The 28,000-nt window shown below is 26.4% G+C and overlaps 1 protein-coding gene across 2 annotated transcripts; it reads left to right on the forward strand.

Annotated features, from left to right (window-relative positions):
• The first annotated feature begins 5 nt into the window (after positions 1 to 5).
• LOC107436522 (uncharacterized) lies at positions 6 to 28,000 on the forward strand. 2 transcript variants are annotated; one of them, XM_016048280.5, is made up of 4 exons: positions 6 to 380; positions 8,982 to 9,173; positions 12,517 to 12,590; positions 24,012 to 28,000. In XM_016048280.5, the coding sequence occupies exons 1-4, from the start codon at positions 137 to 139 to the stop codon at positions 24,423 to 24,425; spliced, it is 924 nt and encodes a 307-aa protein (XP_015903766.1). In that variant the 5' UTR covers positions 6 to 136; the 3' UTR covers positions 24,426 to 28,000. The 2 variants fall into 2 exon arrangements, with proteins under 2 accessions (XP_015903766.1, XP_015903767.1); XM_016048281.5 differs by having other exon boundaries at positions 8,982 to 9,149.

Below are 28,000 nucleotides of genomic sequence, written 5' to 3' on the forward strand. Positions count from 1 at the left end.
CCCGCGTAAATGAATTTTTCTCCACGATCGAGACCAAGTACCGGCTGCAGCTATGATTTCCCATGATGCCTTTTTCCAAACACGTTTTCCCTAACCATTTTCCAGTATTCAGCTTTTGGCGTTCTGAGTTGGTGTCATGGCGGTCGCACAAGCACCAAACACAAATATGGCGATAGTTCCAATGCAAACTAATGTTGTTGTTACTCAACAACAACAAACTTATGCTCACACAACTATGGAAGATTTAAATACAATAACTGCACTTGTGCCTGCTGATGAAGTAGGACCCCCTCCTGCTAAAAAAGGTCGAGAATCAACTGGAAAATGGAAAGGGTACGACAGCAAGCGAGTCTTCAAGAAAGAATGGGAAGAACGTTATGGTAAGTATTTCAGCCGCTACTTTGGCGAGCGAGATCGATGTCGTTTCGGCACGGGTTATCGTAATGGCGGCCGGTTAGGCTTCGGGGCGACGCCCAGGACGCCAATCCTTAAGGTAACACTAAAATTACGCCAAATGAAGAAGTTGATAGCGCAATATGAAGAGTGTTATGTTTGTGCACATTGGTCATTGTTTATCACTGATTATTAGTATAATTAAATTAAATACACTATCTAAATTATGTAACAATTGGAACATTAAAATGGCGACATCGTTGTCTCTAGAAAGAATTCTTAAAGTCCACTGTATTTTAAGCAGTGATGTCAAATATTTGAAAATGCAAAATTATGGAACATTTTGGGAAATGATGTAATTGTTATTATTTTAAAAACTAAGAATTTGAGTAATTTTGATCATTTTAATTATAAATTGACCTTCAACCATTTATGATATGTTATTCCATATCAAAAGAATTACTTAAGCCTAAATTCTACACGTACATGAAAATTATTTAGAACAATTAGAGAAATTCACATTTCATTTTTATGCTTTTTAAATTTTTTTTCCCTTTTTTTTTAAATAAATTTTCTGTCACATTTTTCATAAAAAAAAGTTTTCGTAACATTGTTTAAAAATTATTTAACAAAATTCTAATTCTTTCATTTTATATTAAAATTAAATATTACATGAGCTTACAATTTAATTGAAATAGGTGTATTATACTGCTGATAACGAAATGTTGTGTTTAGTTAATTGTTGATTTTATTTTAGCATTCAACAAAATAATTATATTCAATAATTAAATTTTTTTGTTTTTAATTTTTTTATTAATTGTCTAACAAAATTAAATAAAAACAAATTGCTTAGTATCTAAATAGAAAAAGTATGAAATCGCAAAGTATGATTTGTTTTTGATTATGTATTGAATTATCTAAAATCTAAGTGTAAAAAGCAAAATTAGAGCAAATATTGGCAATGAATAGCATTTTTGTCAAAAATAATTCTAGTTTTACTCTTTAAATTTTATAATTTTTTAATAAAAATCCTTCTGCACATGTTGGTTTTAATTTAATATATATAGATATTTTAGTATCAAAATTCAAGTCACTTTAAAATTCTACCAAATCTGTATATAGTGAATGTCAGCTATCAGACCAACTTCAACACTAAAAAATAATTCATAATAGCACTTCTGTCATAATAGCACTCCTGTCATAATTGCACATAGTCTGATTTAAAATTTTGCTTTATAATAGCGAGACAAAAATCTGTAAAAAATTGTAAGTTGGGTGTTATAATTATTGTTAAGAGTTACGGAGTTACACTAAATCTTAACACTAATGTAAATAACTTCTGAACTCATTTTAAATTGTCCAACCCAGTAAGTAATCATGAAGTATCAAAATATCTTTTCAGCATTTTAAATATATTGATTTACTCTAGGTTTACCTGAACTAACTTTTCTCTAAACTTTTAAAATACCAATAACAGCATTTTTTATAAAAAGTTTCTCCTGCGGTATCAAGTCTTCTTAAGCACTGAAAGAGCGTGTTGCTTTATGTAGATAATTTTTAAAAAAGTTACAGACATAATTTTTCAAATAAATTAAAATATTAACAAAAATAAAATGTATTAAAATTAAACAACAAACAAACTTAGTAAGTTTGTTCAATGTATATATATATATGTATACATAAGCATACATACATGTAGCACAATAAGGACAAGAAGGATAAAAGAAAGAAGAACAGAGAAATTTAATAAGTTTTATTTACTGCGCATAAGCTGAAATGTATAGAACTCATAAAATAAGTTAAAAGTATAGAGAAAACATGCACAATAATAAAGATTAATGAAAATAAATATTATTAAAATAAAATATTGAAAAAAATTTTATTTAAAAAAAAATTATTAAAATAAAATATTGAAAAAAAATTTTGTTTAAAAAAAATTAAAATAAATTATTTAAAAAAAGTTTATTAAAAAGTTGGAAAACAAAATAATGAAAAGATGCAATTTCTTCATCAGCTCACACAATTATATAGTGCTCCTTTTCGCGGATATAATCGTGTGAGCTGATGAGATTATATCTTTTCATTATTTTGTTTTCTGTTTTTTAAATTTTTCTTTTTTAAAATAAAATTTTTTGAAATATTTTTAAAAATATGTTATTTTATTAATTTTTCTCTTTTCATTAATCTTTATTATTTTCCATGTTTTGTCCAGGTCAAATTTACTACATTTTAGCGGTACCTTCACAAATTCAACTTTAGGAAAAACGGTAGTTTCGCAAAATACTTTTTCTTAAAATTTTATTTTTTTATCCCTTAAGAAACAATAAATCTATATTTTTGTGTTGATTTTTTAATATATTTTTTAATTTTTCACAAATTATGTATAAATTTTCACAAAATATGTACCTTTCTGAAAATCCTAGACAGACCCTTGCTCTATATTTTTAACTAATGCATACAGGGTGTTTGAACCATCCTCAAACAATAGAAAACATGAACTCAAATATTTTTTTTTTATAAACATAATCAATATCTGCCATTATTTTAGTTGCTATTTTTATAACTATTTAAAAACATTTGAAAAATATATACAAAGTAAATATTAATACATAATATGCAAAATATTAGAATATTATAACAAAATATTAGAAAATAGAATTTTTTAATTCTTTTTAGAAGATTATTTTTGTTTTATAAACTAAACAAATGGATGTGGATTAAAATATTTTGTTAGCAGTTATATTTTAATGCTACAAAGCAGGGTTCGTGATTTTTTTGATTTAAATCAGATTTTTTTGATTTTTATTCAAATTCACTGTATGAACTTTAATTTATGATTAAAAAAAACTTTATAAATGCTTGATCAAAATTAAATTAATATTAAAACTATATTATAACAATATTTAGAACAACATTTTAACTTACTAAAATAATTTTTCATTATAATACATAGCTTTGAATCCATAGCAACCATTTTGAAACAAATGCATGATTGAAATTTAAAGACTAGTTGAAATAGAGAATTTAGAGAATACTTTATGGGTTTTTCTGAAAGATAACTATTTTGTGAAAATTCAGACATAATTTTTGAAAATTAAAAATTATATTAAAAAATCAATACAAATACGTTAAAAATTTGGATTTATCGTTTCTTACGAGATACAAAAATAAAATTTTAAGAAAAAAGTATTTTGTGAAATTATTCTACCGTTTTTCCTGAAGTTAAATTTCACTTGGACAGACCCCTGTACTTTAACTATTGAAACAAAGTTTCAATTAGCAAACTGTAATTTTAATTTAAAATTTCTTTTTTTTTTCTCTTGATTTTTAAAATGACAAAATAAATGTAACAGATTGTGTTTATAAATGTAGTCATTCATCAATAAATAAATAAATATTTAATCTATATATTTTTATATTAAAATATTCCTTTTTAATTCTATATCAAAATGATAAGTTAAGCTAAAAAAAAATTTTTTTTTTAAATCAATGTACTCATAGAAATTTTTTTCCACAAAATTTCTATCTAGAAAATCAGATGTCAAAGATACTATAAACATATTATGAGAAAAAAATACCAGTTAATAACCCTATAAAAAATATATAGGCTTTTTATACTGCTTCAACTCAGGGCTAAAGAGAATACAAGGGCTAGTTCACTCCGCTCTTAGAGCTGAAGCTACGATTTCCCTCCTCATGACGTCACTGTGTCTACAGATCTCGGAGATCGCAAGCAAAGATATGATAACTTTGCATCTTTCTCTTGTAAAAATAAGTTAGACTTTTTCTGGTTATTAGCCTTCAAACTTTACGTAATTAACACATTATTTCCGTTCATAAACATAGTTCGAAAAAAACTTTCTTGTTTATTATATTAAAAAAATACCATTTTAACTTATAAAAATGTTTTGCTAGTTGGTGAAAATGACACGATAAATACTTTATTTTAAAAAGTTCAGTTTTAACTTTAACTATTAAGAAAAATGAAGGCATATATCGACACTTTTTTTATCTACATATTCTTTTATAAAGATAAGTTAAGTTAAATTTAGAATCCCTGATTTTAAAATATGTCGTTAATAGCAATTTGTTCATACTTAATCATTAGGAGGAAACATCAACCTTAAACGCTAATTACTGAAACAAAATAATAATTTAGGTTCATAATGACATCAGAAATTTTACAATTGTTTATAGACATTTAAATTTACGATGATATAATACATAGATATTTAAATTGAAGAGAATATAATTTTTAAAAAAAAATCATAAATATTTAGAATAACTACATTAAAAAATATGTTATGAAATTAGGAGAATTTCAACTTTATACTATATATTTTATTTATACTTTTTACTTACATTTTAATTTTCTTTGACTTTATCTATTTTTTAATTCTTTTCACCTGCCTTTCTTTATGAAGTAGCGAGGCGGTTTCTATTTAGATAATGAATTTTTATAAAAGTTCTTTACGACAGAATAAACGTATTGCGGTTTTATATTAACTGTGTCATTTCGGAATCCATTCTTTACATAGTTGTTCATTTACTTTAGGGAACACGCGAAAATTTATACTTTTTCCTTTTGTTTTTATATCAGAATTTTTGCAAGTTGCAATCGCGCAAACTGGCATTTAGATAATAGTTTTAAATTCTTGTAAATTCACTGCAAAAACTGAGGAAAGTCATTATAGAAAATAACAAATGTCTTAGAATATCTCACAAAAAGAAATGATCCAATATTAGTTAAAGCTAGTAAGGCCAAACGCTCCGTTCTTGAAGTAAAAGTGCGAGCTTTGCGCCAAAGTGACGTCACTAGAGTGACGTCGGAGGATCGGCGCGGCAAGAGATACTTCAAAGGAGTGAACCAGCCCTTCTATTCTCTTTAGCCCTGGCTTCAACTGGACTTTGAAAGAGTTTGAAAGGGAAGAATGGCATTATATCTGGAAAAAAATATCTGAATTTATTGGCCTTTTTTTTTCTTTCTATTTTTGACAAATTAGGGTAATTTCTTTTTAATATAACCTCAAGTTTCAGAAATATACATTTTCCACCATTAAAATATAATGTAGATTTTAATTACACGCTTTTTCTTTCAAAGGGTATAATTTTAATTAACAATATTTACATTATTTTTTGAAAAAAATCATGTTTAATAATTACTTTCTACAGCTATGCAAGTCTATATTAAGACAGCATTAAATGTTTGTTTACTTTAATCTGTACTTTCAATCTCAAGAATCAAAAGATTTTTAAAACTGTAATTTCAAATGTGTTGGAATTTAACACACACCAAGAAAGAAAGTAATTTCGTTAACTAAAATTAATTGATGCAATAGCTTATTTAAAATAAATTTTGAAGCTAAGAAAATAAAATAATAAAAGTATCAATTTAAAACACTGTTTTTTAACTTTTATAATCAATATATATCAAAAAAAAATTAATTGATTTAAATTAAATCAATGATTTTTTAAAAAAAAATCATTTGATTTAAATCATGATTTAAATCATGATTTAAATCAAGCTGATTTAAATCAGCAAACCTTGATAATAATTTAGATATAAGAATGCATTAAATTTTAAACCTAGATAAAATATTGAATAATATGAAATTAATCTTATTAAATTAATCTTATTTTACATTATAAAATTTTATTTAATTTAACTGGTTAAAAGTTTACATGATTGATTCATTATTTTGCTGATCATAGCAAAACTAATTCTAAATACATAGTTGAAAGAGAGATTCGAAAAACTATCAATAAAATTGTTCCATAAATAGTAGTTATGTAGTTAGTTGGCCTGTAAAAGACTTTATTTTAACGTAAAAAAAAGAAGCAAAAACTTAAGTATTTAAAAACAAATAAATAAAATGGAAAACAGCATATTTCTTTGAACCCGGTATTATGCTTTTATTTCTAGTCAAAGGAAGAATTTTCCTATGTAAGTTTTCTTTTTAACTGAAATTGTTCCTTTTGAATTAAAATTTAAACCCAAAAAGTGTTTAACTAGGTAATATCTTAAAAACTCTAAACCCACGTGGGTTGGTTTTCTTTAAAAAAAAACCAGTTTTTTTTTTAAAAAAATCTGTGTAATTGTATATATATATATATATGCAGTACAGAACCCGTTATCCGGAACTCAAAAAACCGGAACGAAATTCGATAAATTTTCCCGCCATTTTCAAAAAAAAAAAAACATTTTTTTTTTCCTCATAGGATTTTAAGATTTTTCTTTCTATTTTGAAATATGTTTACCTTATCATCATTTTGGAAATAATCATTAGTGAATTACTTCATCGTTTTTTCTTTTTAAGATTATTTTCAAAATTTTTTTTTTTTAGTTGGGTTTAACAGTTAAAAAAACGGCTTTTTGTAGCGATTCAGAAAACCGGAAAAATCAGTTATCCGGAATAGCGGGGGTCCCGATCGGTCTGGATAATCGGTTCCCTACTGTGTATCTATATATAGTTGCCTAAGTTAAAGCTTCATTTTACTACCCAACTATGTTAAATTTTTCTTTAAATTTTACCAGCATTTTAGAATTTTCTTATTATTAGATTCTATTTTTACAGATTATTGGTGAATTCCAGCAGTAATGTAAGGACAGTTTATGCTTCAAAATCAATGAATTTTTGACTGTAACTAAAAATGTTACCAATTTTTTCAATGATTAACATTTAGAGTTTTATATTCTTTATAGCTAATTACTGAAAATCTCAAACCTACAAATTTTCAGTTAATAACTTTTTTTAAAAATTTAAATAAAAAAAAACTGTAACAGAAGAACATTTTTTCGACAGGATTGTGACATTTTTAATCTAAATTCAGCCGAGCTATAAAAGAAAAATTTTCGGAAAAATAAGAAAACATAAAGAAGGTTTCAATTATTATAATTTGACCTGTTTTTTTGAAAAATAATTATATTAACCATGGAAACAAGTTACTCTTTAACAGTAGCAGAAGGACATAAAGTTCGAAATTATAAACTTCATTTCAGGTATTCTGAAAGGCATGTTTTGCCATGTGCTTGTTTACTTTGATGTTTAATCCAGCCCTGAGTACAACAGGAAAATAACTTCAGTCCACTCGAGAAAATTGTATGAAAAAATACAAACTTAGTTTTATTTTTCATTGAAAATGTATTAAAACTGAATAAATAAAAAAAAATTAGACGTACAAAGTACATAACAGTATTAAAGAGAGAAAATATGAATGATTACTTTAGACTAGAGAAATTTGTCATTCATTTGGATGAAATAGGTTTTTTTCTTAAACTAAAGTAAATTTCTTTCTCCCTGTTTTGATATTTCAAAGAGTTTTAGAGGACGCCCAGTGGCTGAGTGGTAGCGCTTCGCTCTGGCGTGCCACAGGTCCTTAGCTCGAACCGGGCATGGTTGACTCAGCCTTTTATCCCTTCAGTGGGTCGATAAACTGAGTACCAAGCATGCTTGGGAATTAAGCACTGGGAATTCCGCAGTCAGCTGACCACCCAAGATTGGAGTTTTTGCAGGCAAAAAGGGGTTTTTGCTAGGACAGTGGCAAAAAAACTGGTAAATACCGGCAAAAACTAAATTATTTAAATTGCTGATTAAATTTTATTACAAAATAGTGGAAACAAATTTAAATCGATCATAAGGAATAATATTGATACATTACATGAGAAAATTATTTTTAAAAGATTGAAAGTTTTTGACCTCTTTTCATCTTAGAATCCTTAAATAGTTTTTTTATAAAATGATGAATAAAGTATTGAATTTGCGCACATTTAAAAAATTGCATTTCTACTTGTATATTTTAATTAACTACACATGTTGATAGATATTTTATGCTTTAAATTATAGTTATATTAATTTAAAATAAGTTAATTTCACTGCAAAAAAGAGAATCACTAATTTTCAATCAATAATGCTTTAAACTACTAAAATGATATATTAATGTATTATAATTTAATTATGGAATAATAATTTTGTTATTTTTTTTAATTATATATATTTATAGTATATATTTCAATTTTAGGAATAATTTTGTATCAAAAATGTGTTTTTGTCCTCTCTTCTTGGAAAATATAGGTTTTTGCCACTTTGCTTGACAAAAACCTGTTTTTGCCAGGACGGTTTTTACCATGGTTTTTTCTACCTGCAGCAAAATCTTGCCAATCCTGTGACGACCTAACTGGAACATCTGCTCTTGCACTCCAGAGCCTAAGGTCAAGAAAACTGAGATGGGTACAGTAGACCTTGGCCCTCTATGGGCTGTCGTGCCACAGTTTAGTAGTTTGGTTATAGAGTTTTGGAGTGATACGCTTAAATAAAACAGCTTGATGACTGAACAGATTGCAAACTTATTATATTTGATTTTATGTAATGTTAATCATCTTTCCCTGTACTCTTCGAATATCATTAATAATTAAAATTAATCCAACTTCACTTTTAGTTCAGTTATAATTTATTAGAACTATCTTGATTGGCTTAAATTGTTCAGAAATTGACTAAATGTAATATTAAATGTGGTTGTTCCGATTAATGTTTAAAATATTTTTTTTGAAATTATTAATTGACTTTAATTGTTTGAAAATATCTTTTCAGCATGGGTCACGGCTGTTCCCGAGGATCCAACTCTTGCATACTGCAAAATTTGTGGGAAAAAAATCAGAGCTCACAAAGGAGATATAGAAAAACATCAAAAAACGAAAAGACACTTGAAAAAACAGACAACATCAGATATCTTAGCTGACTTAATACCTATCTCATGTGGTGAGTCAGATCTTGCAATAAATGGTTTGTATTAATAACAGGAGTTATTGTTTTTGTTAGTTTTTTTTTTTAAATAGTTTTAGTTTAAATTTTTTCATTTTTGTCATGAAATTTTCTTTTTTGCCTTTTCACAAATAATTTTAATTATTTTTAAAGAAATTGTGATTTTATTTTAATAACTTAATTTATGTAGTGCATCAACTTTGTTATGTATTTGCGTTGATTGACACATTATAAATATTTGCATTATTTGTAATTATTTTTTATTATTTGTATTTTATGTTATTTTTATGTACTTTTTGTTATTTAATTTGGGTTATGTTTAGTTTTCTGTGTTTGAATTATTTAATATAAATATAACTAGTTTTTGTGCTAAAAAAATTCATATTTCAAAAATTCAATATTGAGATATTTATATAGTTGGCATTTTTGTATAATAAGCTATATATTGCTCAAAGAATTGATCAGAAATAGATTTTTTTTAAATCATATTGTTAAGTTCTAATTTAGAACAATAATGAGGGAAAGAAAATAGTTGTGAAGCAGCTTTTCTCGAAATTTAAAAAGTGGTTTTCACCTGAACAAAAAAAATTTTAAAAAACATATATGTTTTTTTAAATTTTTTTTTTATTTGAGCAGCAATTTACAATTATGATCTTTTTTTTTTTGAAAAAAAAATAATGGTAAACTGTCAAACATTCCAAAAATTAGAGAATTATTTTTTATTTTTGAAGTCTTATTAAGTAATTTTCATTATCTTTTGAGCAAGCACATAGGTATAACTTCTCCTAGGGCAGAGTTCAGAAATTCAAATTTGAGAAATTGAAGTGAAGTTATATTTAAAATTGGGGACTAATACTTATGCTCTCTCTATATATTTTAAATACGTCTTGCACTTTTTAATTGTAAATTTTGTAATTGCACTTTTTAATCAGCACTTTTTAATTGTAAAAAATTATCTGCAAATTTTTAATTGTAATGTGAATTTAGAGTTTTATTTTTTGATCCATGTATATTTGAAAACCACTGTTCTAAGAGCTGGTCAATTTTTTACTTGTATTGAAAAGAATTATTTTTGGTAGTATAATTTTGAAAGCTTCTTTCAACAACATTATCTCTTTATATTAAAAAGTCGTCTGGGTTACCGCTGTTTCGGGTGATCATCTTAACATTACATTTTTACTTTCTGCGCAAAAACTATGAGGCTTAAACATTTGAAATTACCATGGATTGCAGAAAAATACGATGTAACAGAGTACGATGAAATAAAAAAAAATTTATAATTTATACTCAAACAAAATTTTCTTGGAGTTTCATTAATCTAAAATTTAAATTCAGCATCCTCTTTTTCTTTCTAAGTTCTTATTCACAGGTGATTACGACTTTTTTTATACTGATTTGTTAGGGAGTAACTCAGTTTCAGAAAAACTTAGGGAACACAAGATGTGGAAAAAAATAAAAATCTATAATGCTTCTGCGAATCAATAAATTGAATTCCAACAAAATTTCCTTGGAATTTCCCTAATCTAAAATGTAAATTTTGCTACTTACATAAAATCTCATTAACAAGACATTTATTTTACTCTTACCAGCACCCTTTGTTTCGTCTGCAATAACGACTTTTTTTACGCAAATTTGTTAGAAAGGAATGTTACAATTAGGTTGAATCAATTTGCAGTTAATGCAATTGATGTTCTCATGGTTTTTAAAATTTTGATATTATTATGACACACAAAATTTTAAATCTCAATCTCCCATATTTGAATAATCACTTTTTGATGTGCTTTCCTACGTTTTATTGGCTATTGTTGCTACATATTTCTCAAAAAAAAAAATTCTGAATCCCTAAATTGTTTGTACATTATTATTATTGTTATGAAACGCTAACTTCAATTCATGCCTTTATTAGTCACTTTTCAACGCGATTCCACTGTTCTTTCGATCAATTTTTTACCAGTTATTGTTACTGCTATTCACATGGTTTTTAAAATCCTGATATTTTAATATATTATTAAGAAACAAATTCGATTTGCACATTTGGGTGAATGCTTTTTGACATGTTCCATTTGCACTAAATCCATATGACGTTCACTCTTTTTGTTGTTGCAGTTTTGCTGTTTTTACATGATTTTTTAAAATCCCGATATTATTATGATGTGGGAAATTCAAATCGTACACTTTTCAGCAGTTATTATTGTTGATTTTTGCATATTTTTTAAATCTTGATATTTTCAATACAATATTATTTATTACAACACTTGAATTTCGAAAGATACGTTTCATTAACCCTTTTTTGATGGGTCTGATTCGAGTGATTTCGTTCTGAATAAACGTGGTTTTATCATCAATCTCTTTTTAAACTTTTGCTGTGAATATTATGGTTTTTGAAATCCTTTTTATTGCAATGAAGGTTTTCTAAGTGTAAAAAAATAGAATGTGCGATTTTTTTTTAATAAATATATTTTATGTGTGAAAGAAAAAGATTTATAGGATAAAAAATTTTTCTTTACCTTTTAAAAGTTTAAAAATTTTACTTTTATATATAAAAATGAGTCATTTATTTATCTTGTATTTACAAAAGATATACTAAATCTAAACAAAAAAAGAAAAAAAAATACACATTGAGAAAAAAAAATCAGATAATTCCTTCATCCAGCATGTCTGTCATATACACAAACTTTTAACTAAATTCAAATTTCGTTATGTTTTATTATTATGTAATGTATAACTTAAAGACAAAATTGTATCTTAATACTAATAAAAAGTTTAACTTTGAAAGTTATTTGAAAATATTATTCTTTGAAAATAATTGTTTAGTTTTTAAAAATAGGAATGCTTTATTGTATTTAAATCACCTGATGAATTGACATTCCCCCTTTTTTTTTTGTAAAATGTAAATAAAATGTGAATTATTAAATATTCACATTTTATGTACATTGTTACAGAAAGTTTTCATTCTTATAATTATCTAATTTTTGTTTCACTAGTTGCAATATAAAATTTTTATTTAAGAGATTTTTCATTTAATGAAAATTTAATTTTTAATATTAATCAAAACTTAATTATTTTTGTTAATTCTAATACATGAACAATATAAATGTTGAAAAAACTTGCATAAATTTATTATTTAAAAATTGTTTTAGGTATATCCTCAAAAGTTCAACTACAATAATAATAAATATTTTTATGTATTGGTTTAAAATTCTATATATTCTATAATAATTCTTTTATTGTCAATAATATATTATATATTTATTACTTTATTAACTCTTTATGTTTTTTTTTATTAAGTGTTATTTGTTAAATTTTTGTTTGCTTTTTACCACCAAAATTTGTTCTTCTAACTAGAATTCTCATTTTCATATAGAAAACTTAGATGGAACCAAAAATAATGACATTGAAAGCAATGGTGATGCAAGAGTTGTACCCCCACAGGCACAAGTAAGTATTAAAATAGTGATTTTTTCCCCTAATATATCAAGTTATTTATGAAACATTGCTATTTAATACCTGGAGGTATATTATACAGAAGGACCAACTGAAATAGGATCTCAGCGTAATTTTATTAGAAGACTTACATTTAATTACCGAACAACTTGTCGAAATTTGTTATTTTAAGTATTAAGTAATAAGAATGTATCTCTAATCGAATTGAGAATTCGTAAATTATGAAAATTAAAATTTTTTGATAGAAGTAAATAATTAATTAAAAATGTTAGACATTTTGTTTATTATGTAATGAACTGTTCTTGAGATGGCAAATAATTTTTTGTAGTCTATTATAACCTTTTTTTTTTTGAAGAGTTTGAATGGTTTTGAAACTAAACTGGTTTATCAGAACAGTATGCAGTAAAACATTGTCCAAAAAATGAACTTCAAAATTAATAAAATGGAAAATTTGCATGTCTTAGTACATTAACACTGAAATTTATAACATTTTATCCAATAAACTTAAGAAAATGTAATTTTATCAGAATGTACTTAGAACATGTAGTTACATCAAATAACTGTTTTCAAATTTAAACATCCTGAAATTTATGTTAAAATAAACAACTTAATCGATACAATTATATATGTGAAAGATCATTAGCAAGCACTGTAAATTATTTATATATAATTATTTAAAAATAATTTTGATACATGAAGGCGATAAATAAAAACTACTTTATTTTGTAAATTTAACTTTTTATAACTCGAAAGGTAAATAGCAACCTTCAATTAGCAGGTTATGTTTTTTAGTGGAAGAGGTGGAATAGATGAAATAATTTTTAAGAGTTATTTAATTTTCATTAAAATATATACTTTGAACATTATCAATCAGTTTGTTTTTGAAGCGTCTAAAGAATAAAGTGTTTTAGTTCTGCCTTTTTCCAATCCTATGCGTGGAATTACGCAATTTAAATTTTGAAACTTTTGCTGAATCCTAATGAGAAGTTTACATACATGTGGTTCTGGCAGTTTCATGGATTATCACCATTTTTAATATTTGGAACTGCACCGTAATTCGGTATTATCCATATTTACCTAATTTAAAAGTTACACCTTGCAATTCGTGTTCACATGATTTAAAAACCAACATCTCGACTCAAATTCACTCGATTTAAAAATCCAATATCATGGTTCATATTCTCTCGATTTTAAAATCCAGCATTACGATTCATATTCGTGCTAGGGCTGGACGATATAGAAATTTCTTAAATCGATATAATCAACCCTTTTATATCACGATATTAGGTTATATCGATTTAACAATCTAAACGACAAAACTAAGAAATAAATCCACAGTACCCCTTCCTTTATTCAAATGTATTGTTGTTTTTTTCTTAACTCACTTACAGTCAACTCCTAGTTCACAGAAATTTTGACAAAGTTGTTCTGATTATGAATAATTTTTTGCAGATATTCAAAAGCTTATTTAAATACTACAATTTACTAATTTTACTCTGTAACTTTTCACTAAAGGCATTGGAGAATATTGTTTACCTTTTTCTTTTGCAAATACAAAATAAGAAATAACATAATATATGAATGAATTTTTAAAAGAAGTAATATTTTTAAATGTTTCACTATAAAATAAAACTGCAACATCGAAAGCCTTTCAATTTTATTATTGTAAAAACACAATTAATAAAAATTGTGGCATTGACAAAATCTTCCAGAGCAGTGACTTCATTTCCCTCCAGCATTAGGTGTTTTTTTGCTGGATAGTCTTTTAATAACTTGCACAATGGCAACTGGTTTTCTAAAAACCTTATGCACTATTTTGAGGTGCTCCACCAACGTGTGGGACATGCACTTGGCAGCTTTCTCACTTCTATCTGCAACAGTTCTTGAGCATTTTTAAAGTTTCTCGACATCTTCCAACTATGGGCAATAGTGTTTTGCAGCTTCTTCACCCTAACTACTGCTTTTTGCAGTAGTGAGTTTTGCAAAGCTCTATTCACACCTATATTTATGCTGTGTCCGAAGCAGGGCATATGTTGTATGTTTAATGCAGAAATCGCTTTCAAAATATTTGAGCCATTGTCTATCGTACAACAGTTGATCTCTTATATGTTTATATCCCAATCTAATAATTGTTCTTTTAATACCTCATTTATATTGTCAGATGTATGATTTACATCAAAATGCGGACAACTGAGGCAAGGGGATTTTAAGTTCCAATTTTTGTCTACATAGTGTGCTGTAATAGCAATACTATATAATATATATTCAAAATTTGAAATTCATATTTTTTTTCTAAGCAATGAATCAAACTATCTTACTTGATTTTATGAAGCGAATTACTATTTATAATTTGTAGTAAATGGACAATTTTTAAAAGTATCAGGAATATAGTGCTGGAGAACTTTAAATGGTATTCAGACTTTTTATTATTTCCAAAGTAATTTTAATAATAATAATAAAGATTTTATTTAGTATTCAGCATCGCCAACGACGAAAAAAATGAAAAAAATATTTTTGAACAACCAGTATAATCAAAAACTGTAAATATTTTTAACTTCTACAACATGTTATAGCTTTGATAAGAAAGTTTGGATGAATTTCAACAGAAATAGCATGTATTTTCACAAAAATATGAACATTTTTTTTTTTACTTATGTTCATTGCTATCTGTTTGTTTCAACTAAATGATTTTTTCTGAAAAAGGAGGGTGCAATTTTCTCTAGTTACCAAAACAGCAATTATGTGTTTGGGACACAGAATTTAAAATTTAATGAAGTGAACAGATTTAGTGATAGATTCACTCGGCAATGACAAAAAAGAAGTATACCAGTAATAAGATGCAATTTCCTTTTATTTCAAATTTAATTTTTTAGTAAAATACGTTTAACCCCTTAACTGCCGAGTGAAATTAACGTGATTCACTCCCCAGTGCCACCGTTTTTCGCTCAAGTGCACTTTCTTACACGGTGTTTGGAGTGGGAAAAATGATGCATGCTTTGCAATTTAAAAACAGTTTAATTTTGCAAGAAAAAGGAAAGAAAGAAAATACATAATTTAAATTAAATAATAAAAATACAATATAAAAGATGTTAAAATTTAGCTGTTGTATGATAAATCCTGAAACATGGTTGGACACATAAACCAACATCACATTCATCGCACTGATAGCGGGATTCACGACAAATTTTTTTTTCATGAACAAACAGCACATTTTCGCGATGCATTTTTCTTTGAAGACGTTGATGGAAAGAATAAAAAGAACCAAATACATACGGGAAACAAAAGCGAAAAAAGAATAAACCCGACCTTACTGAAATAAATACACACAAGCGATTAATACGATATCACTTTTCCATAACATTCTTTTCCCATTCCCCCTCCTCCGAAATTAGCAATACATTCGCAAAGCAAACACTTTCAAGGCCATTTTACTGCATTCTGAAGAAGGGGGTGTAGTTCTATTTATAGCAGAGCAATGCAAAGCATCGTACTTCGGGAAAGCGTATATATACGCCTGCGGCAGTTAACGCATCGTCTGGCCGAGACGTATATATACGCCCGCGGCAGTTAAGGGGTTAAGGTAAGATTTTCCATATCAGCTCCAAAGTAATCGCTAAGCATCGGTGACTTCCGGCAGCAGCACGCAAGAAACTAAATAAAAACTACACCACAAAAAAAAGGCTAATTTGAAAGTTAAAACTCGTTAACTTCCCCTTTTAATATTTTTTTACAATTGATTCCAAGTAAAACAAAACTGCAATTTCAGTTGACGCAAGAAAACAGGTACCGAACAATACAAAAATAGACCCGTAATACACGTGCCTTAAAAAGATAAATCTCTAAACTTAATATTATGCACGCGAGAAACTACAAAAAAATAATAATAAATTTAAAAAAAAAAAAAAATCACGATACACGTCTTATTTGAAAGGTGAAATCTTTTAACTGCGCATGCATTATGGGCCTATTTCCAAACGATATGGAAATAGCCCCGTAATGCGCCATAAAAAGATAAATCTCCCAACATTTATAAAAAACACGCGAGAAATTAACGAAAAAGAATAATAATAAATATAAAGATCACAAAAAAAGGCAGTTAAGAAAGATAAAATTAGTAAATTTCCTAAACGTTTTTTTACAATTTATTCCAATTAAAATAAAACACCAATTTTATTTAGCGACTTCAGTTAGCGCGAGCAAACAGAAACCGAACGGTACCGAAAGAATTAATGTAGCATACACGCTGAAAGAAACCCCGGTAAGATATTTAAAGATATTACGGAAAGAAACTCCGTAATGCATGTGCCTTAAAAAAGACAAATCTCTAAATTTTATACGAGTATTACACACGCGAGACACTGCAAAATGATAATAAATAAAAACATCACAGGAAGAGTTTAATTCGAAAGGTGAAACTCGTTAACTCCTTCCGGGCAAGTCACTAAATATTTTTTAACAATTTATTTTAAGTAAATCAAAACACCAATTTTATTTGGTGTTTTCAGTTAGTGCGAGCAAGCAGGTAGCGAACGATACAAAAATTACCCCGAAATTCATGTGCCATAAAAGATAAATCTCTCAATTATATAATAAATATTTTTAATAAGGATTTTATATATAATATTTGAGAAATATTAATTTTTTAACACTATATTTGTAAGAAATTTCTTTAAATAGTTTGAAATGATTAGTTTAAAAACAAAATTCTCAATGCAAAAGAGAAAAAATATAACACCTATTTCAGAAATCAGGATATGTAAAATTGAAGATGGGAATTTTCCTTCCTGCACGAGCAAGATATCCTAAAATCGGAATTCTAAAGAGAAGACAATCACATTCACTTGGTGGCAAAAAATCCTCCGCAAATATCGATATAAACTTGAAATCCTGAATGAGGAGATTCAACTGCACCGATCCCTGCTATATCGGAGTTTCTTTTTCAACCGCCAAATATCGATATAACCTAGTGAATTAGTTTTGAATGAAGAGATTCAATAGCCCATTCCGATTTAACTATACCAACCCCTGCACCAGATGTGATTTTGGCAAATAGCCAAAGAAGTTGAATGCACGTGTTACCGGGAGAATGAATTGATAGTTGGCCTTGAATCTTTCCCTTATGCTACGGCAGATTGGACTCTGTTCTGTACATTCTCGCAATGATTAAACCGGTGTTTCACTGCATCGGAGAGAGCAACGGCGATTTAGCGTTTGCTCTCATGAATAAATCGATTTAGTAGAGTCGAAATGCTAACTCCGGAATTTTGTTGAAGATGAAATGGATAAATCGGTATTACGATGTTGGAGTTAAACCGATATATTGTCTTACATCGGTATAAAGCCCAGTCCTAATTCGTGCAATATTAAAATCCAATATCGTTATTCTTATTCATGTTATTTCAAAATGCAACATTGCGATTCTTGTGGGAAATAAGATTTTTCCTTTATTAATTACTATAAAGGTGTGATATTCTTTGTTGGTAGGTAATTTAGTTATAAATCTTATTTCAAAAAATTATGTTAAATATAAAACATGTATGGTATATAGAATGATATCTTGCATGGAAAATTTTCAGGGTTTTTCACTTTGTATCACAATAACCCCAGTTTCTTCTTTGTCTTCAAAAAAGAAATTTTTTTTCTTTTTCTTATGCTATTAAATGAAAAAGTAGGGCAAAACAGGGAAATGAAATTACAGCATAACTTTTGCTCAGGAGCTCAATGTTTGGAGGGCTTATGGTTCTTACCTTTTAGCGTGCACTTCTGTGAAGAAAGAAAAGATATTTTCGTTTTAAATTTTTTACATAGCCCTATTTTAATTAACATTTGTGTAATTTTGTTAAAAGAAAGGTGGAATAGTTAATTATTAGTTTCATCGTAGCTAACACATAACCTATAACTCACAATAGTAATGCAAAAGATGACCCTTTGGCTCGGTGTTGGATATCAGTTATCAATTCTATCTCTTTTTTAATTAATTTATTATTATTTTTTATATTAGTCAGCTATTTCTACTTTGTTCTTAATATTATTTTTTAATTTTCCAATTAACATTAATTTCTCTTTATTCTTTTTTTCCAGTGAATTTTTAACATAATTTTTTAATCCGATAGTTTGTCATATTTGCTAATTCAATCTTCTTCAAAAGGGGCATAATATATTAAAAAAACATTGAAACACATGTATCATTTTTCATTTAATGGAAAATCAACAAAACTAATTTTTTTTTACTTTATCAAAATTAGTTAAATAAAGCTCCTCCCCTTTTCTTTTTAAATTTTTTTTATTAACTATTCAATTGTATCTGCAGTAAGTTTTTTCAGTAGTTTATTTTAGTAGTGTAAGTCTTGACTCAATTTTACTAATAAAACTTATGACTTTGTATCTAATCAAATCACAAATTTAAATAATTATTTCTAGCGTAACTTGTAATATAATTCTACCTCTTCTTTATCTACCACATAAACAGTGCCATTGTTCTTAAACTAATTGATTTTGAGAATTTAATTTCATCTCCCAAAAATGAACTTTTCAGATTTTTTAATACAAAATGACTTTTATTAAAATTTCAAATTTGTTTTAAAGTAAGTCATTAAATATTTTTTAATCTATTGTGTTTTTATTTTTTATCTTTAAATAGTATAAGTTTGTACAAATGTTTAATATAATTGCATAATAGTGTTTATTATTGTAATCTGAAGTATAAGGTTTAAAAATAATTTATATTGTGCTCAACATAATAACATGTGATCCATTTCACTTGCATTTGATTTTTGTTGTAAAGTGCATAATTATGGTATATTTACTCCTTGTACAACTTTCTAATTGCATTTTTAGATTAGTACCTTTTTATTGCAATTTAGCACAATTAATAAGACACTTAAATTTTTTCTTCTGTTGAATGGTTTATCATATCTATGCAAATAATTATATAATTTTCTTATGTGGTAATACAAATCAAGCCATATTACATAGTCTCTGATAGTAAAATTTTAAATTTTTTTTAAAAAGACGTTTTAATGGTGTATATTTTTAAATTTATATTTGCAATATTATTGTATTTCATTTGGGATACCTATTTTTGTATTTTCAATGTCATTTATATGCCAATGAATAAGTGAGAAGTCATTTTATGCCTTTGTGATGCTTTCAAATTATGATATTAAGTTGACTAGTTTGGAAAAGTCTAACTCAGTAAGCCTTAAGTCAAATCTTTTAAATTTTTTAACCTTGATTGAAAAATGTTCATGTTATTGAAATAAATAAAACCATTGGTAACAATAATAAAACTTTCATAATCAATAATCAAAGTGATCACATTGTTACGACTCATACGTTTTGTAGCCAAACTATCTTGTCAAAAACTTCTTTTAACTAGAAGTTCTGATAAAATGAAAATGTAGTTTCTGCAAATGATGTATACTCGGAACTAGAATAGATTTCAAAAAAAGAATAAATAATAATAATAATAACTTTGTGGAAAGGAAATCTGACTTAGCTTGCAAACCCAATCCATAAAAGATAGTTATGGGGGGCTTGAGAGTGTTAGCAAATAAGAGGCAAAGCTCAATAGTAAATTAAAATTCATAAAGTGTTTAACATATTGGAATGATTTTTTTTTGATTTTCTTCATCTTGTGTATTTAGTTAGAGTAATAACATCTGTATTAATCTCTCCTTTAAACTGATGACTTAGATTAGTACAGCTTTGGCATTCATTGTGTTTTATCAAAGAATTTACACTTTAAAAAGATGTGGTAAAGTGTGCCATTTAAAGTGTAACATGATGTGTTAATTGACTATATTTCTAATGAGATAGATTTCATTAGAGAAAAATGTTCATTTCTTTTTATGCATTGAATAATTTCATAGTTGTAAAATACAGTTAAAATTTTGACACAAAATTTGTTTTGGAAACAGATGTTAAAATCTGTTTGCATCAAAATTATTAATGAATAGGGAATTTTAAATTCACTTTTCATAGGAGCACGAAGCTTTTTGAACTGTGTGAGCTTTAATAGTCTCTCTTTCTTTCACTCTTATCTCACTTTTTAATATCAGAATTCTGTATACTGATCTTTTCTTTGTGGAACTGCCTAATTTTGTATTAATATCTAATTTTGTTTTTGAAAACAGTCCTTTATAAAAAATAAAAAAAACTGTCAGCTTACAATTTATAGATTGATTAAACTTAAGATCAGGAATTTGCAATTTGGTTTGCTTATTAGAGGATCATTTACTAATTTTTATTTTATTAAAAGTTCTGTCACTCAATCTGAGGTTTCTATGCTTAATTTTGTGGCATGCGATTCTCCCCATTAATTTACACATTTATAATAACCACTTTATTTTTATATTGTAATTTAATTTTGTAATTAAAACTTTATGTTAGTACCATTGCATTATTTTTAAATAAAATTAAAATGTTTCAACTGCATTTTTCTAATTTTTGATATGATATATGTCAATCCTCTTAATAAATGTTGTAACAACCTGTGATAACATATTATTTTTTAAAACAGGATTCATATTTGTCCTAATTTTCCTGATAAAAATATTTTTCCCCATTTATAGTTTTTTGTTTTGATATTCCTGATTTTTTTATGCGGTCAGTTTATCCCATTTTCTTCAAATAATTGATTTGAAGAATCGAACGATTTAGATTTTTATTTGACATATTTTTATTTTAATTGATAATGATTGTAATAATTGCAAAATTTGGATAAATTAAACTTAGGATTTGTCTGCTAATTTTATACATGGTTCAGGTATATAGCCTTACCTGCAGGATTTGCGGTTTCGAACTTTTTGGGAATTAAATAATTTTGTGAAGAAAAAAATTTCAATATTTAATTTTTTAATATTAATTCAAGTGTCATACACTTCTTTATTATTGTTTGTAAATGCAATTACAAATCTTATAGGGTGGAGTTTTTTAGTTTCTCAATTACTGATTAATTTCTTTCATCTAATTTTTATTATTTTTTTTTTAAAAAACAATTAATTCACATCAACAATTCAGTATTCATGTGCATTTTTAAATTGCAGAATATAGGGCTGATCCTCTAAATTACATTGGTACAAAAATGTTGAGCAGCATATTCATTGTGTTTTCGTTTTTGAGATTGTTAAAACCAGTGGTCTGTCCAGGCCGAATTTACTACCGTTTAGCGGTACCTTCACAAATTCAACTTTAAGAAAAACGGAAGAAGAACCTGCAGGTAAGGCTATATACATGGTTCAGGTATATAGCTTTACCTGCAGGATTTGCGGTTTCGAACTTTTTGGGAATTAAATAATTTTGTGAAGAAAAAAATTTCAATATTTAATTTTTTTAATATTAATTCAAGTGTCATACACTTCTTTATTATTGTTTGCAAATGCAATTACAAATCTTGTAGGGTGGAGTTTTCTAGTTTCTCAATTACTGATTAATTTCTTTCATCTAATTTTTATTTTTTGTTTTTAAAAACAATTAATTCGCATCAACAATTCAGTATTCATATGCATTTTTAAATGGCAGAATATAGGGCTGATCCTCTAAATTACATTGGTACAAAAATGTTGAGCAGCATATTCATTGTGTTTTCGTTTTTGAGATTGTTAAAACCAGTGGTCTGTCCAGGCCGAATTTACTACCGTTTAGCGGTACCTTCACAAATTCAACTTTAAGAAAAACGGAAGAAGAACCTGCAGGTAAGGCTATATACATGGTTCAGGTATATAGCTTTACCTGCAGGATTTGCGGTTTCGAACTTTTTGGGAATTAAATAATTTTGTGAAGAAAAAAATTTCAATATTTAATTTTTTTAATATTAATTCAAGTGTCATACACTTCTTTATTATTGTTTGCAAATGCAATTACAAATCTTGTAGGGTGGAGTTTTCTAGTTTCTCAATTACTGATTAATTTCTTTCATCTAATTTTTATTTTTTGTTTTTAAAAACAATTAATTCGCATCAACAATTCAGTATTCATATGCATTTTTAAATGGCAGAATATAGGGCTGATCCTCTAAATTACATTGGTACAAAAATGTTGAGCAGCATATTCATTGTGTTTTCGTTTTTGAGATTGTTGAAACCAGTGGTCTGTCCAGGCCGAATTTACTACCGTTTAGCGGTACCTTCACAAATTCAACTTAAAGAAAAACGGTCGTTTCACAATTTCAACTTAAAGAAAAACGGTTGTTTCACAAAATACCTTTTCTTAAAATTTTATTTTTGTATTCCTTAAGAAAGGATAAATCCATATTTTTGTGTTGGTTTTTTAATATAATTTATAATTTTATATATGTTATGTCTGAATTTCAATATTTAATTATGTCTCTTAGAAAATCTAGACAGATCCCTGGAAACCCTACTTTAGAATTGTTTGGTTTAAGACGTTATGAATTAGATTACAAATTTTAAATAAATGTTGGTATGAGGAAAAGAATTGACTAACTGACACTGGTTATTTTTTTTAGTTATTTATTTCTCGATACCAAACTATAAATATGAAGGAACTTTGTTAAAGATATTTACTACAGTAGGGAATCGATTATCCGGAACGGTCGGGACCATCGCTATTCCGGATAACTGGTTTTTCCGGTTTTCTGAATTGCTACAAAAAGCCGTTTTTTTTTACTGTTAAACCCAACTAAAAAAAAAAAAAAAAAAATTGGAAATAATCTTAAAAATAAAAAAAAACGATGAAGTAATACACTAATGATTATTTCCAAAATGATGGTAAGGTAAACATCTTTAAAAAAAGAAAGAAAAATCGTAAAATCTTATGAGGAAAATTTTTTTTTTTTTTAAATGGCGAGAAAATTTATCAAATTTCGATCCGGTTTTTTGGTTTTCCGGTTTTCTGATTTCCGGATAACGGGTTCTGTACTGTATCTAAATTTCCATATTCTATTCTCCCGGGTGAGGAAGGCATACAGATATATTCAAAATTTTAACTGTTTTAATGGAGAATCATATTTTATAAGCAAACATTTTTATTTATTCTTGATACTTAAGTTTGATACTTGTCTAGCTATGAAGCGTCTTTTAAGACTAATATGCATTGTTATTTGATAAATTAGTTGCTAACAAAATTATTATTTAATAAATTAACTACTTAACTGTTTTTCAAGTAATTTTTTTCAAAAAAAAAGGATTTTTAGTTCTTATGCATTTTTATTCACCCACTTCCTTTTTTTTTTCTCTATGAATTTCATGCTTGTTTAAAAATTTTAATTCAAATCTGGTTATTAAAAATACTACATAAAATAAATTCACTTTGTCACATTTAAAAAGGGGAAAAAAGTGGTAAAATTATTTTGGACATTTATTGTTTGAGACGTGAATTGCATTTGAATGTCATCTGTTCTAGATCTCGAATGATTTTAACACTGCATGTAAATAATAATAATTGTTATTACAGGTTGCTGATGGCCAGCAACAGATCATCTACTTCACAGAATCTGCTGTTGATTCAGCTCATCAAGCTGCAAACAGTGTCATTGACAAACTTGTTGAAAAATACCATCAGAGAAGATTGGACAACCTAAAAATAGAGCACGAAGCCATTCTTCAACTGTACAAAGATCAGTTACTTCTATCACAGAGAGAGACTCAATCAAAAGTAGAGGCAGATTCAGAAAAAGCTCAGTACGAGAGAGACGAGCACGAGGCTAGGTTAAGATTCATGCAAGAAGAACACAACGCTAGGTTAAAGGCCATCGAGGAAGAACATAATGCTAAATTGAGGGCCATTGAACAAGAATTAGTGTTTTCACAGCAAGAATACGAGAAGAAAATGCGCTTGCTAGATGTACAGTTATCATCGATGAAGTAGCCTCATTTGTTGTTGCCATATTATGTATACATTTTACAGACGACTGACAGTTCACCAATATTTGGTGGCATACATTTTGTACAAAAGATAAACCATATTTCCATTAAGATAATGGAGAAGATATCATTGGAGCTTAAACTTTCATGAAAAATAATGTATCTTGCCCCTTCTTTTATTCATGGTTTCTCATTGCTATCATACAGTCATTCTCCTTACAACAAAATGTGATTGCATTTATTTAACAGAGGCTATTCAGACTTATCTCCTTTTTTTAAAAAAAAAAATAACGATGACTCAAATCAGTTATATTTTCAACATAAAATATTTTTAAATATTCTTTTCTTTAAAATTTTATCACTGGCAGTATATATCAAGCTTTCAGTTGATAATGTTGCTTTCTTTAAATTTAAGTCTTGACTAAATGTAGTTCTGAAGTGTTACATTTATTAATTTTTTTTATTTTTTATGAATTGGTTAATTAGTATTCAGTTAATGTTTCAGTTTATAACGCTTACATAATTGTAAGAGTATTTTATTTATTGCAATCTCACATAGGTTTAAATTTAAATAATATTGTGTTTGTATTATTAACTTTTTGTATTAGAACTTTTTTATTTTCAAATAAAATAAAAAGTTCTGACTTTTTAAAAATATTAATTTACAACTAATTTTTTTTTTAAAAAATGTGACATGGGCATTAAGAGATTAATATTTATTTATCATAATTGACTATTTTATTTAATAAAATGAAAAATTTATATCTTATCCTAAGTATTGGACATTTTTTCATTGTTTTGCTTTTTTATTCTCCGTTGCTTACCCAGAAACAGTATAATCTTGGTCCTTCAAAAACCTTTTAAGTGAATGATGGATATGAAAGTATTGTTATTTTACCTGAATTGTGTCTAAAATTCTCTCAAAGTTATGTTCCTTGCCTCTATTAATAGATAAAAGTATATTTGTATACTTTTATCTCTTCAGCTTATATTCCCAAAACTTTTTGGTTTTGTGTGAACATATTTATCAAAAAAGCAATTACTTAATTCTTTCAATATTTCCAGTTTTGTTTTGTGACCTCAATAATTATAAATTATTTTTAGTGCTCTCTAAATATTTTAACTTATTTTCAAAAAGCAATAATTAATGATACAGAATGTCTAATACATAATTGAATCATGATTTTAATGTAAACAAACAGCATTCAAAGAAATTATTTTGCTATTAATTTAGAATAAGCAACAAAAAAAAAATCTTAAGAGTTGTATTATATTAGTAAAGCATATTAAATTAACTTTATACAATCTTACTTAGTATGTAGGTAATAGTTTTTTGCCAGTCTTTAATTGTATCTTTTAGTTAATTGAAATTTATTTTAAAAAAATTCTGAATTTGCCCTTCTTTCATTTTGTTGTATACATTTTTTTTATTATTTTTGTTTTATTGCATATTATTATTCTTAACCTCAAAAATGTATTAAATCTATCTAAGTTTTAGTTGCAAAAATCATTTAAAAAAGTATACGTTACAATTTAACAGTTTTACTTTCAATTGTTTAGAAACTTTTTAATTTATTCTTATTGAAAATATTCTTTCATTTAAATTTACCTTTAGAAAACTTGTTAAACACAAATTTATATTATATTTTTGCTTAAATCTTCTGTTAAAGCAATACATAACTGTTCATTTAAAAAAAAAACTTTTTTTTGTATATAGTTTTTCCTTTTAATTATACTTATTGATTTTTCTGTGCAATTTTATTTCAAGTGTAAAAAGTTTTCATTAAGAATTAATTATTCTCACCATTTTTTTTAGATATAGATTTTTATTCATAATTCACTGAATGCTTCATTAAAATCCTTTACTGTATTTTTCTTTGCATAAGTTTATCTTGGATTTCTATTAGATTAATATTTGTCTTATTTCTACCTGATTTAGAGTATCTTAATTGCTATTTTACTAGTTTTAATTATATGTACTGAAATTTCTCTAACTCAAATTTGATTTTGAGTGTCAAAAAATATGAATTAATCTGTTACATTTTTATTGAGTGTTCAGCCTTAAAATTCCTGAAAAATTCTTTTCCTACTTTTTAGCAAGTGTGACATTTGTTATGTGAGGTAATGAGCTAAACGATCTCGCTTCATTTAATCAAATAAGTATAAGAAAAAATAATTTAAATCAGTAGAAATATCAAAATGCAATGATGCATTACTATTCACAGCAATCATAATTGTGCAAATAACTGAAGTATGTTTTGAGCTGCAATTTTGATTGCTGTAGATATTTTCGATTTTAAGGCTGAACAATCAGTATTTGTTCTTAGGAGAATGGCTGTCTTTACTGACCCCTCTTTATTTCTTAGTGCATCATTGTATGCTGATATTTCTCAATGTTCTTGTTAGCAGACTGAGAGTTAAGTTTGAAGCGAGAGTGATAGACATTACCTTCACGAATATGTTGCACTTTCTAAAAAGCCGGAAAAGAAATAAAGCCTATTCTTGTTTATGTTGTTTCAAACTTTTATATTATGTTTTTATTTCCATTTATTTATGACATAAAACTTAAGAGTTAGTATTTAAGTTTAAATATGTATGTATATCAATTGTCCTTTTTCTTATGTGTTCTAATAGTCAGCTTAAAATATTAGTTTCTTTCTCCTTTAAAAAAAAGAAAAAAATTCCTTTAACTATTTTGAAGTGTAAATAATAATAATAAAAAATGTTGAAGGAATAAGGTAATATGTTCACTATTTTAGAAAAATATCTTTTTTTAAAAATATAATTTAGAGTATAAACCAGATTATTTTTTATTGATAAAATAAAGTTTGTAATGTGAACATTCTTGTAATATATGTATTGTAATTTTTTTAATGTTATTATTATTTATTCACAAGCATGAACTTAGAAAATATTGTTTAATATAATTTCTTATTTTTTTTTTGTCTTAGAAGAAAGAAGACAATATATTTTATAATCAAAATATAATTAACCTGATAATATAGTGAATAAAACTAGAGCCAGTTGGTATTTAGCAAATATTAGAAATATTTCTTTTTTGACCTTATGTTTTGTTTGATTTTTTTTCTATAATTTGACTGTTGCCTTATCAATAGTTTAATTCTTAAGTGCACCTAAATATTTATTCCCCCCCCTCAATTTATAGAAAGAATTTTCGTCCGCATTTTTTTTAAAAAATGTTATAAGTTCTAATAACTATATAGCTTTAGTAATTATCTAATTAAATATATGTAGCTTTCTCAGTATTTTATTTCCTACGAAAAAGTTATTTGAAGATTAAAAAGAAACATTATAACTATTATTTTTTAAAGCTTTTCATTAGTTTATTCTAGTTTGGCAGCCACTGATAATCATTCGCAAAGAAAAGTTTCTATTACACAATCTGTTATTTCTGACTAGCTTTGCCTATTGATGACAAATTTCTATTTTATGAAATACCTAAAATAAATTGTTTCATGCATTATGTTCTTGGCCTACAAATACTTGAACTATGCTAATTACCTGTTCTGTAATACTCTGGTTCACTAAATAAAACCACTATTTTTTTGCATTGTTTCA

The sequence above is a fragment of the Parasteatoda tepidariorum genome, chromosome 1 (assembly GCF_982258835.1).
Source record: "Parasteatoda tepidariorum strain Cologne lab strain chromosome 1, Ptep-v5.0, whole genome shotgun sequence".
Taxonomy (NCBI): Eukaryota; Metazoa; Arthropoda; class Arachnida; order Araneae; family Theridiidae; genus Parasteatoda; species Parasteatoda tepidariorum.

What these genes read in the sequence shown, in the direction of transcription:
- LOC107436522 (XM_016048280.5), top strand. Translation starts at nt 137, where the DNA reads ATGGCGGTCGCACAAGCACCAAACACAAATATGGCGATAGTTCCAATG. An exon ending in AGAATGGGAAGAACGTTATG is followed by an intron (nt 381 to 8,981) that starts GTAAGTATTTCA and finishes ATATCTTTTCAG; the next exon opens with CATGGGTCACGGCTGTTCCC. An exon ending in GTCAGATCTTGCAATAAATG is followed by an intron (nt 9,174 to 12,516) that starts GTTTGTATTAAT and finishes ATTTTCATATAG; the next exon opens with AAAACTTAGATGGAACCAAA.